At 44.2% G+C, this 12350-nt stretch overlaps 1 protein-coding gene across 1 annotated transcript in view; it reads left to right on the top strand.

Moving 5' to 3' along the window:
* ptprn2 (protein tyrosine phosphatase receptor type N2) overlaps nucleotides 1-12350 on the top strand; it is a 304722-nt gene that overhangs the window by 273371 nt on the left and 19001 nt on the right. Inside the window, exons 20-21 of the mRNA XM_072687156.1 lie at nucleotides 2575-2741; nucleotides 11028-11081. Of these exons, the coding sequence (XP_072543257.1) occupies nucleotides 2575-2741; nucleotides 11028-11081 (221 nt within the window). The remainder of the gene's footprint in view (nucleotides 1-2574; nucleotides 2742-11027; nucleotides 11082-12350) is intronic.

The raw sequence follows: 12350 nt of genomic DNA, 5'->3' as shown, positions 1-12350 counted from the left end.
GCCCTCACTGTGCGTTGTTGATGAAACTACCTCCACCATGTTTGGAGGCTGTACTTTAGCATGGCTAGCCCTCACTGTGCGTTGTTGATGAAACTACCTCCACCATGTTTGGAGGCTGGGAGGCTGTACTTTAGGCTGGCTAGTCCTCACTGTGCGTTGTTGATGAAACTACCTCCACCACGTTTGGAGGCTGTACTTTAGCATGGCTAGCCCTCACTGTGCGTTGTTGATGAAACTACCTCCACCATGTTTGGAGGCTGGGAGGCTGTACTTTAGCCTGGCTAGCCCTCACTGTGCGTTGTTGATGAAACTACCTCCACCACGTTTGGAGGCTGTACTTTAGCATGGCTAGCCCTCACTGTGCGTTGTTGATGAAACTACCTCCACCATGTTTGGAGGTTGGGAGGCTGTACTTTAGCCTGGCTAGCCCTCACTGTGCGTTGTTGATGAAACTGCCTCCACCATGTTTGGAGGCTATACTTTAGGCTGGCTAGCCCTCACTGTGCGTTGTTGATGAAACTACCTCCACCATGTTTGGAGGCTGGGAGGCTGTACTTTAGGCTGGCTAGCCCTCACTGTGCGTTGTTGATGAAACTACCTCCACCACGTTTGGAGGCTGTACTTTAGGCTGGCTAGCCCTCACTGTGCGTTGTTGATGAAACTACCTCCACCATGTTTGGAGGCTGGGAGGCTGTACTTTAGGCTGGCTAGCCCTCACTGTGCGTTGTTGATGAAACTGCCTCCACCATGTTTGGAGGTTGGGAGGCTGTACTTTAGGCTGGCTAGCCCTCACTGTGCGTTGTTGATGAAACTGCCTCCACCATGTTTGGAGACTGTACTTTAGCCTGGCTAGTTGAGTTGCTTTTGTTGAGAATGCAAATCAAAGTCAATCAAGGGCAACCCTGAAACGTAGACCTCTGATTTTTACCTTTAATAGATTCCACTTCGTAAGACGATTAAATGATTTATTCAAAAACAGAAATTTGACATAAAAAAGAAATTGGACTCCAAGATTAGACAAGCGTTAAATTTTAAACAAACAAAATATCATCGAGATTTTCATCGAGAGCAGGAAAATGGCCTATGGTCTACTGAACCTATTGGCACCATGCTGCCTAATGCCAGACGTGGGCTAGTAAAGGGGTATAAAGCCCCCCAGCATTGAGCTGTGGAGCAGTGGAAGAAATGGAATGAGTGTTCTCTGGAATGATGATGGTGCTTCTTTTGGGATGAGTGTGGGGTGGTGATCATCCAGCATCCTGACCTTAATAATGCTCCGGTCACTGAATGCAATTGCATTCTTACAGCAGTGCTCCTCCAAAATCTAGTAGAAAGCCTTTATTCCTGGACAGTAGAGACAGTAACTCCAACAAAAGCAGGAGAAACTCTTTTTAATCCCCTTGATTTCAGAAGAATCAATGAAAAGTCCCAATACTTTTGTCCATATAGTGTATTATATGTCAATATGACATTGGCTTGAGAGTTTTGGATGACATTGGACTTTGGTTACTCAAATCTAACAGCATACGAATGTTAGTTGCTGGAATTAGACGTGGTCCTGACATCGAATTTTGGCCACCAGCCATCACAAACCACATTCAACCAGATATCAACGTCTATCGATGCTGATGGCCAGCTGGGATGTCCCGAATAGAGTCGAGACCAGGTGAATATCAGCGCTAAACGAAGAAGCAGGCTGCTGAGGTTCAGGTTCATGAAGTCCACTAACTTCTGCTCTTTAGTGTAAGCATGTCCACCTCGGCTCCTGGAAGGCTCCACTTCGTTTACCCCCTTATCTAACACAGTAGCTCGGATATTCCAGCCCCCCTCTGAGACCTGAGATCAGATGGATCAAGCATGTTGAATCAAAGCTGAGCGTAACTCTACAGGGGTCGTAGATCTCCAGAAGCAGAGCTGGAGAAGCTTAGCCCAGACCCACTCGCTCTCAGAGTCATTAAAAATGAAATGGAAAATTAAAAATTTAAGAATATTCAGAGTTTAAAGGGATAATTCAGTTGAACAGTGCTAATGTCACTAACGTTGATTGGAATTCGTAATGCTAATATTAAATAAAGCTATTTTGAACAAAACTCCTACACTGGATGTGTTATTAAATTCGGCGATATGCCGCTTTTATCAGTGCTGGGAAATCTGCAGCGCCTAGGAATGGATAAAAGTGTAGGGTAAGAAGAATGGCTGGAGGATGCAGTGGTAGAGTGGGATAGGGCAAAGTAATTCCTCTTAAAATGAATGTATACATGTATGGAATAGGCCTGAAAAAAGGACAAAAGTATTGGGACACCTGCTTATTTATTGTTTCTTCTGAAATCAAGGGATCACCACCCCACCTCATCATCCCTGACTCATCCCAAAAGTATTAGATGGGCTTTATACCCCTCTAGCCCACGCCTGGCATTATTGGGCAGGATGGTACCAAGAGGTTCATGTTGGTTTATCTGCTAGTCCTATTGTATTGGCAGTACAAAATCCATGATCTACAATGAACAGCTAATCAACATGTAGTGAAACCTCCTGGCCCAGCGGGGGCGCACTGATTCACTGTTGTTCACACAGGTCAACCTGGTCTCAGAGCACATCTGGTGTGAGGATTTCCTGGTCCGCAGTTTCTACCTGAAGAACGTCCAGACCAATGAGACCCGAACCGTAACGCAATTCCACTTCCTGTCCTGGATGGACCAGAGCGTTCCCGAGTCTGCCAGAACCCTGCTGGACTTCCGCAGGTGTGTACCTCCACCTCCCTGCATGATGAACCCTGCAAGATCTGCCCTGTCTGGTTTTTGGCCTTGGTGGAGAAAAGGGTTCCTCACACAGAGCAAAATGTAGACGTATGCTAATAATGGCCACCACACTATATGTTGGTACTGCAGGTTGAAGATGGGTTCTTCATCGTCTAGTACCATCAACCTTAAAGTCAACCTGTACTCAAATAGAACTTTTACACCTTGTCCAACCAACACCATCAAACCAAACGCTGAGACTTGTAAGACGTAGCTCTAGACAACTCCAGAATTGTTCAAATGTTCTGCCCTTTACAGTGTTCTAAATGTTCTAGAAATTTCTTCTATGTTCTCCATATTCATATTTTTCTAGAACGTTATTCTCCAGTCACACTGTTCTTCAGTGTTCTTTCTCATTGATGCTGTTCTAGAATGTTCTTTCTCATTCACAGTGTTCTAGAATGTTCTCCATATTCATACCTTTCTAGAACATTACTCTCCAATCACGCCGTTCTAGAATGTTCTCCATATTCATATTTTTTAGAACGTTATTCTCCAGTTACACTGTTCTTCAGTGTTCTTTCTTATTTTGCTGTTCTAGAATGTTCTTTCTAATTCACAGTGTTCTGGAATGTTCTCCATATTCATACCTTTCTAGAACATTAATCTCCAATCACACCATTCTAGAATGTTCTCCCTCATTGACCCTGTTCTGAGTTGCTCTTGTCTGTTCATGTTCTTCTTCTAGCATGTTCTCCATATTCATACCTTTCTAGAACATTCATCTCCAGTTTCACTGTTCTAGAATATTCTCTCTTATTCATGCTGTTCTAGAATGTTCTCCATATTCATACATTTTTAGAACATTAATCTCCAATCACACTGTTCTAGAATGTTCTCCCTCATTGACTCTGCTCTTATTCACTGTTCTAAGATGTTCTCACCTGTTTCCAGTTCTACAGTGCTCTTCCTCGTTCACTCTGTTCTTACGTGTTCTCCCCTCATTCTCAGTGTTTCTAGAATGTTCTTATTTTTCTTCACTCTTTTAGGATGTTCTCCTGTTCACACTGTTCTAGAATGCTGTTCCTCTATCTCACTCTTCTAAATTGCCCTCACCTGTTTATATTGTTCTAGAATGTTCTCTCTCATTCATACTGTTCTAGAATGTTCTTTCTCTTTCACACTGTTCTAGAATGTTCTGCCCTCGTTCACACTGTTCTAGAATGTTCTCCCTTCATTCACACTGTTCTAGAATGTTCTCTCATTCACACTGTTCTAGAATGTTCTCCCTTCATTCACACTGTTCTAGAATGTTCTTTCTCATTCACGCTGTTCTAGAATGTTCTTTCTCTTTCACACTGTTCTAGAATGTTCTGCCCTCGTTCACACTGTTCTAGAATGTACTCCCTTTATTCACACTGTTCTAGAATGTTCTTTCTCATTCACGCTGTTCTAGAATGTTCTCCATATTCATACATTTTTAGAACATTAATCTCCAATCACACTGTTCTAGAATGTTCTCCCTCATTGACTCTGCTCTTATTCACTGTTCTAAGATGTTCTCACCTGTTTACAGTTCTACAGTGCTCTTCCTCGTTCACTCTGTTCTTACGTGTTCTCCCCTCATTCACACTGTTCTAGAATGTTCTCCCTTCATTCACACTGTTCTAGAATGTTCTTTCTCATTCACACTGTTCTAGAATGTTCTCTCCTCATTCACACTGTTCTAGAATGTTCTTTCTCATTCACACTGTTCTAGAATGTTCTCTCCTCATTCACACTGTTCTAGAATGTTCTTTCTCATTCACACTGTTCTAGAATGTTCTCCCCTCGTTCACACTGTTCTAGAACCTGTTCCCACTTCTGGAACACTGTTCGTACGTGTTCTTCCGTCATTCACAGCGTTCTAGAACGTTCTCCCTCATTCATAGTTCTACCTTATTCACTGGTTCACTTCGTGCATCATGAGAACCGCCCGTGTGTCCGGCTCTCTGTACGATCTTGCTCTCCAGGGCTTACTTCAGTTTCCGGAGTTTGGTGTTGAAGGACTGCTGTTGTCCTGCAGGACGGAGGAGCGCTGAGCGCAGGACTCGCTCTCTTCCCTTATGTTCGCACCTCAGCCGCTGAGCAGCAGTCCCTCATTCCACACACCTCGGTTAAATGGGAAACGCTGAGCTATAAATCTGCGCTGACGGAAAAGCCGATGGCAGCATAAAGTCCTCGTTTTTCTCTCCCGCCGTAAACGTGCTGAAGATCCTTAATAGAGAGGGAGGGTGCGAACTCACAGCGGGGCCATTCGCTCCAGCCTTGCCCGTATAGACGTTCACGACGCTGCTGGGTAAATAATGTATCGGTGAATCTGCTCACCTATGACATCCCGTTTGTTTGTCTCCTCTCTATTTGACCCCAAATGAGAAAAACAATATTGGTGTTGGCGGGAGCTTGTCTGGATTCTCTGTATTTATCACAGATTATAGCTTTGCCACTTTCGGAGGTGGAGGACAAGAATGTCTTTATTGCTCTCTGTTTCAGTTTGGTTCTGGCTGTCTGCGCATGCTGTCCACACTTACTGCTTCCTGTGTAACCTTTAAAATAACCCCCATGTGTCTGCGGCAGCGCAGTGCACAACACATCCTCCGTTATTGCTTCAATTTGCGGTTTGTCTGGCGCACAATGTGTGGTTTCATCACTCAAGCCATCCTGCTTGTCTTCGCTTGGCTGAATGCAACTAATGGTCAGAAGCTACAGAATGTTCCTTTGGGCTGTTCATCAAATGGTGCAAAGGGGTGAGCTGTAGGGTAAGGAGTGAGCTGTACAGTTATGGTAAGGAGTGAGCTGTACGGTTAGGGTAAGGAGTGAGCTGTAAGGTAAAGAGTGAGCTGTAAGATTAGGGTAAGGAGTGAGCTGTAAGGTAAGGTGTGAGCTGTAAGGTTAGGGTAAGGTGTGAGCTGTAAGGTTAGGGTAAGGTGTGAGCTGTAAGGTTAGGGTAAGGGATGAGCTGTAAGGTTAGGGTAAGGAGTGAGCTGTAGGGTAAGGGGTGATCTGTAAGTTTAGGGTAAGGTGTGAGCTGTAAGGTTAGGGTAAGGGGTGAGCTGTAAAGTTAGGGTAAGGTGTGAGCTGTAAGGTTAGGGTAAGGGGTGAGCTGTAAGGTTAGGGTAAGGAGTGAGCTGTAGGGTTAGGGTAAGGAGTGAGCTGTAGGGTAAGGGGTGATCTATAAGTTTAGGGTAAGGTGTGAGCTGTAAGGTTAGGGTAAGGGGTGAGCTGTAAGGTTAGGGTAAGGTGTGAGCTGTAAGGTTAGGGTAAGGGGTGAGCTGTAAGGTTAGGGTAAGGTGTGAGCTGTAAGGTTAGGGTAAGGAGTGAGCTGTAGGGTTAGGGTAAGGAGTGAGCTGTAGGGTAAGGTGTGAGCTGTAAGGTTAGGGTTAGGTGTGAGCTGTAAGGTTAGGGTAAGGAGTGAGCTGTAGGGTAAGGGGTGAGCTGTAAGATTAGGGTAAGGTGTGAGCTGTAAGGTTAGAGTAAGGTGTGAGCTATAAGATTAGGGTAAGGTGTGAGCTGTAAGGTTAGGGTAAGGTGTGAGCTGTAAGGTTAGGGTAAGGGGTGAGCTGTAAGGTTAGGGTAAGGAGTGAGCTGTAGGGTAAGGGGTGAGCTGTAAGGTTAGGGTAAGGAGTGAGCTGTGGGGTAAGGAGTGAGCTGTAAGGTTAGGGTAAGGGGTGAGCTGTAAGGTTAGGGTAAGGAGTGAGCTGTAGGGTAAGGGGTGAGCTGTAAGGTTAGGGTAAGGAGTGAGCTGTGGGGTAAGGAGTGAGCTGTAAGGTTAGGGTAAAGAGTGAGCTGTAAGGTCTCTCGATGCATATGTCTCTTGGTGTGTCGTTGTCCCACAATGTCTCATGTGTCTGTGGATATGTCTGTGTCTTTTAATTTGTCTATGTGTGACCATGTCTCTCAATGTATTGGTGCATTGTGTCAGTGTCTCTAGGTTTGTCAATGTCTCTCAGTGTCTCAATGTCTCTCAGTGTCTCAATGTCAGTCTTATGGTGTGACTGTCTTTTTGTGTGTCTGTGTATTTTAATGTGATGTCGTCTCTTGTTGTGTCTGTGTCTTTTATTTTGTCTCTGTGGGACAGTGTCTCTCTGTATGTCAGTATTTATTGTCTTAATGTCTCTCAGGGTCTCATTGTCTATCACTGCCTCTCTGTCTTGCTGTCTTTTTAGCATATCTCAGTGTGACAGTGTCTCTTGTCTCTGTCTCTTGGTGTGACAGTGTATCTCTGTGTCTCTAGCTGTCTCTGTGTCTCTCAGTGTGTCTTCTCTGGGTTTTTCAGGGGTTTTGTGTTGCTCTGTTGCGGCGAACACTGAGCTTCCTCTAGGTTCAGGGACAGTTTTGACAATTTTCCTGTCATTTCTCTCTCTTACACAATGCCAGACACCCTTCTCTCACCCCTCTCTCTCTCTCTCTTTATCAGTCTCTCTCTCTCTCTCTCTCTCACTGTCCTTCTCTCTTTCTTTCGGTTGGCCAGCTAATTAGCGGTTGCCACTGTCATTTTTGTGATGTTGCAGCTAGTTATATGAGCCCAGTTGCATAGTCACAAAAGTGATCATTGGAAACTGTATCTCTTCTTCCAGGCCCCTCACTCCTCTGCCCTCACCCACCCCAACCGCTGTATACCAATCTCTCACTCTCTCTCTCTCTACACGTCCCTCGTCCTTTCTCTATATTCCATGTCTCTCCTACCCTCTGTTCGTCTTTATCCTCCCACAGTTCTCCCTCACCTCTCTCTCTCTCTCTATCTCTTTCTATATTCTCTCTCTATCTCATACACCTCTCCATCTGTCTCTTCTTTCTGTCTGTCCACACTTTACCTCAATCTCTCTCTCCCTTTTCTTCCTCTATCTCTTTCTCTCTCTCTCTCTCTCTCTCTCTCTCTCTCTCTCTCTCTCTGTCTCTGTCTCTCTCTCTCTCTCTTTCTCTCTCTACCTCTCTTTCTTTCTATCTCGCTCTATCTTTCTCCCTTCTCTCTCTATCCCTTTCTCTCTATTTCTCTCTATCTTGCTCTCCCTTTTATCTCATTTTTATATCTTACCTTTTCTCTCTCTCTCTCTCTCTCTCTCTCTCTTTCTCTCCATTTTCTTTCTAACTCTAATCTCTATGTCCCTTTTATCTCTCTCTATCTCGCTTCCTTTTCTCTCTGTATATCTCTTTCTATGTCTCTCTCTCTTTCCTTATCTCTCTCTCTCTCTCTCTCTCTCTCTCTCTCTCTCTCTCTCCATTTCTCTTCATCTCTCTTTCCCATTTCTTTTTATCTATCTCTATCTTTTTCTGCCTTCTCTCTCTCTCTATCTCTATCTTTATCTCCCTCTCTTTTCTCTCTCTCTCGCTCTCCCCTTCTCTCTGCCTACTCTGTCTATGTCCTTTTTCTCTCTATCTATTTCTATCTCTGTCCCATTTTCCCTTTATCTCTCTCTATCTCGCTTTCTTTTCTCTCTTTACATCTCTCTCTCTCTCTCTGTTTTTGCTCAGTGTTGGTGAACTGTAAGAGAACTCAGCTGTGTTCTGCAGATCTGGACGTTTCTCCTTCCCCGTTGTTCTCCCGGTGTTCCGCGGCGTTCGGCTCTAATGACTCTGTGAGATGTGAAATAGCAGTTCTCTGGTTGTTCTAGATAAGTAATCCTGTTTGTAATCATCTGTAAGAGATGTACTTTTCACATTTTCTGAAGCAGCTGTAAACAGCCTTGGGGTATTCAGCCAGATTAGAGGGTGTGTGTGTGTGTGCCCCTGTGTGTGTGTGTGTGTGTGTGTTGGACGGTGGACTGAATGCATGAAAAGAAAAGAAAAAAAAAGCTAAAAGCGTAGACCCCCCCACGCATCCCAACTCTGAAAGAGGCAGTGCGAGGGGGTAACAGCCTCCGTTTCCATGGTAACCACCCATGGTGATAGTGTGAGGAGCAAGGGGGAGGGGCGGTGCTTTTTCACGAGTGTGTAACACCGCTAATTGTGTGTTAATGTTAATGCGTCCCGGCCCGCGACATTTCTCCATTGCATTCATCACCGCTTTAATGGGGTGCCGTCGCGCAACGAGCTCAAACACCCGCGCCGCTCGCGCTGATTGCTTCATATGGACTTCTTGCCTGTCAGGCGACTTTAATGGACAGTTCTCAGCTTTACTCTCACTTTTCTTTCCGAAGAGGAGCCGCAGGATAGGTTTTCTATGCCGGCGGTCTAGAAGAATTACTCCCATTCATGGACAGTAGGGTCCAAAAGCCTGAGACCTCTCGCAACTTTTTATTTTTTATTACAAATGAAATTATCAGCACAACCATTTGAGGACACAGTAAAATCTTTCAAATTTGGACTTTTTGTGTTGTTTATTTCTTTAAAATGACATTTTGCAACATTTTCTATCAGTCAGATCCTTGAAGTGTCTCCATTTCATTAAAACCTGGGAAAAACAGCTGTAATACTGAAAATACCACTGGATTACCAACCTGATTATGTCTGCACGGTTAGCTAGCGTTAGCTACTGATGGGGGGTTGTTTATGTTGCCATTTTGACGCCACTGTCAATCATTCTGTGATCTGACATGCCCCCGCGGTTCTGAGCAGGCTGCAGGTCGTGATTTTATAGAGAATTTAACTGTAATTAAACTGCATTAATATATAGATATGTATTATATACAATATTGGGCATATCTTTAATTACATGTAATAATATTCACATCATTTTAGATGTTTAAAACCAGTAGACAGGGAATTTATTATTATTATTATTATTATAAAATAAATAAATTAGTCCCCTCTATCTCTAGTGTATATATATATATACCCGATCACTAGGACTCCAACACTAAGACGGCAAAGGCAAGAGGCAGAGGCACATGCCTCTACACGATAAGTGTAGTCAGCCTCTTCACCACGTCACTGGGCGGCCAACATGCTCTGAGGAAGGCACAGAATCCCCAGCTCTGACACATCAGCCAACGTATGCCTGTGCTGGCTCCCATCTACCCACGCTTTGAGTGCCTGGAATCCCGGAAAAATCCCGGGATCATGCTGCTTCGCCATCAGCAGCTGGAGCCAGAGAGAGCACAACTGAGCCAGGCTCTTTCTGGCTCTATCTGCTCCATCATTTTAGTTTTTGCATTTGACATGTTTAAAACCGATGTAAATGTTAAAGATATGCCACAAAATAGCAATGTAAACAATCCCCCGTTAGTAGCGGTAGTAATAGAAAGGTATCTGCAAATGCTAATGCTAGCTAACCGTGCAGGCAAAATCAGGGGTTTTCCCCATGTTTCCCATGCCCGCCCTTGTCGCATTTGTGATTATATTAAAACTCTACCCAACTTTTTTTTACTGCGAAAAAAGTTAAAGGTTTGCAATGCTAACTAGCATAATCATGACCACCCAGAGAGAGTGAGGCCAGCTCTGCCCCCTGGAACTCCTGGATATGGGTGGCTGTTATCTCCCAATAACACAGCCAACGCTTAGACAGCTGGGCCACTTGGGAATCCCTGCCCCCTTTCACTGCCTTTCTGTGGCCCGTCATTAATTTGTCAAGTAATAATTTCCGTGACTCCCACTGATTCATGTGAGAACCCAACAAACACATGAATAAGGATGCACACTAAATGTCCAAATATTTGTGGACACCCTACTTTAAACACCACCCATTGTTGCAAATGCACACACACATACAGCTTGTCTAGAGAAGTCTCTAAAGACGTACTGCCAATATAATAGGACAACAAGAATTATTGGCACCATGCTGCCCAATGCCAGGCCTAGGGCCAGGCTTAATGCCAGGCCTAATGCCCAGCACATGCACACACTCTCAGGGGGGTTTAAGTCGTGTCCGAATTTCGCTAAATTAACATAATAAACTGTGAGGACGGCCCTCAGTCAGTGTTTCAGCTTCTCGGCTCTCAGCTGTAGCCCCTCGCTCTCGTACAGTTCATACGGTTTGTGGATTCTTGTTACAGTGGAGTGGAGATTCTCGAGGGCTATCTTTTTGTTGGTTTGCTGCTGGCTGGTTCATCCACAGGTCTCCCAGTGAGCGCTGTCCAGAGCAGTCTGCTGAAGGTGCTGCTGTTGGAAAGCTGTGAGCAGCTGGGCTTCAGTCTGCACTACTGTTGATAGGTTGAATGGTCAGACGGGTGCTAAGAACACACCAAATCTCCTTGGCTGTTTTTTTTTTCTTCCATACATCTGATTTACATGCATTTCTGTGCAGCTTTTCCACACCACAGTCACGTCCAAACTGCATTAATGGCTTGTTTTTGTGTTTCTGTTTCATTACAGAAAGGTTAACAAGTGTTACCGGGGCCGCTCTTGTCCAATAATTATCCACTGCAGGCAAGTATGAACAGAAAAACAATTTACACACTTTTCAATGCCACATACGTTCTCAGCATCCCAGAACATTATTAATAACGTTCACACAGCGGCTTTAACGATGTAATTATCATACGTAAGGTACCTGCTCTTATCTCTGCCTTCTGGATTTACATATCATTGCTGCCAGAACTGAATCTTTCATTTCATTTTTATCTTTTTTCTTTACATAATAAAAAAAAATGAGAGCCATCCTTTACTAGTCATCCTTGTCAAAATAATAATAATAATAATAATAATAATAAAACTACTAAATAAAAATAAAACAAGCTATTCAGAGATAGGATTTAAAAAAAAAAGTTTGTGGACACCCGTTCTAATAAATGTATTTAGCTACTTTAAGTTGCACCCATTGCTGATACAGATGTGCAAAGGTGCACTCACACACACAGCTTGTCTAGTCCCCATAGAGAAGCACTGCCAATAGAATAGGACCAGGCGTGGGCTTGAGGGGTATAAAGACCCCCAGCAGCATTGAGCTGTGGAGCAGTGGAAGAACTGTGTTCTCTGGAATGATGGATGAGTTATGAGCTGGGGAGTTGGGGATAAGGTAGATGAGGTGGTGATCATCCAACATCCTGACCTCACTAACGCTCTTGCTGCTGATTGCAATCAAATCCTCACAGCAATGCTCCTCCAAAATCAAGTAGAAGCAGGATAAACTCTTTTTAATTGCTTTGATTTTAGAAGAAACAGTAAATGTGCAGGTGTCCCAAAACTTCTGTCCATGTAGCGTCAGTAACTGAGTTGATCATCACTGTGCTGTGCAGGAACCTCACTTTCCTAAACTGATCTAAATGAGCGGCCGGATGAGGCTCCACAGGTCGGTATGGTTGGACCAGCAGAACTGGTCCAACACCGAACTGGTCCAGCACATCTTTCCCCACTGACCTGCACGGACAGAACACTCCAGTAGTGCCGTCTGCACTTTACTGTGACCGAGAGCAAGTGTGTTATGTGAAGGCCAGCCTATGTGTGTGTGTGTGTGTGTGTGTGTGTGTGTAAATTCATCCTTTCAGCATGTTGCTATGGAGACGAGCCTCCATACACATACATTTTCCACTTGCTTAGAGAAATTAGCAGCGCATTACATATGATAATTAGAACAAGACTAAACACAGCCGATAAACTGCATTACTCCTCTGAGGAAATCTAATATCAGCTGTGTGTGTGTGTGTGTGTGTGTGTGTGTGTATATATATAACATTAACATATCTACATGAATTTGAT

The sequence above is a fragment of the Salminus brasiliensis genome, chromosome 9, assembly GCF_030463535.1.
Source record: "Salminus brasiliensis chromosome 9, fSalBra1.hap2, whole genome shotgun sequence".
Lineage (NCBI taxonomy): Eukaryota > Metazoa > Chordata > Actinopteri > Characiformes > Bryconidae > Salminus > Salminus brasiliensis.
This window is presented reverse-complemented; position numbering and strand designations above follow the sequence as displayed.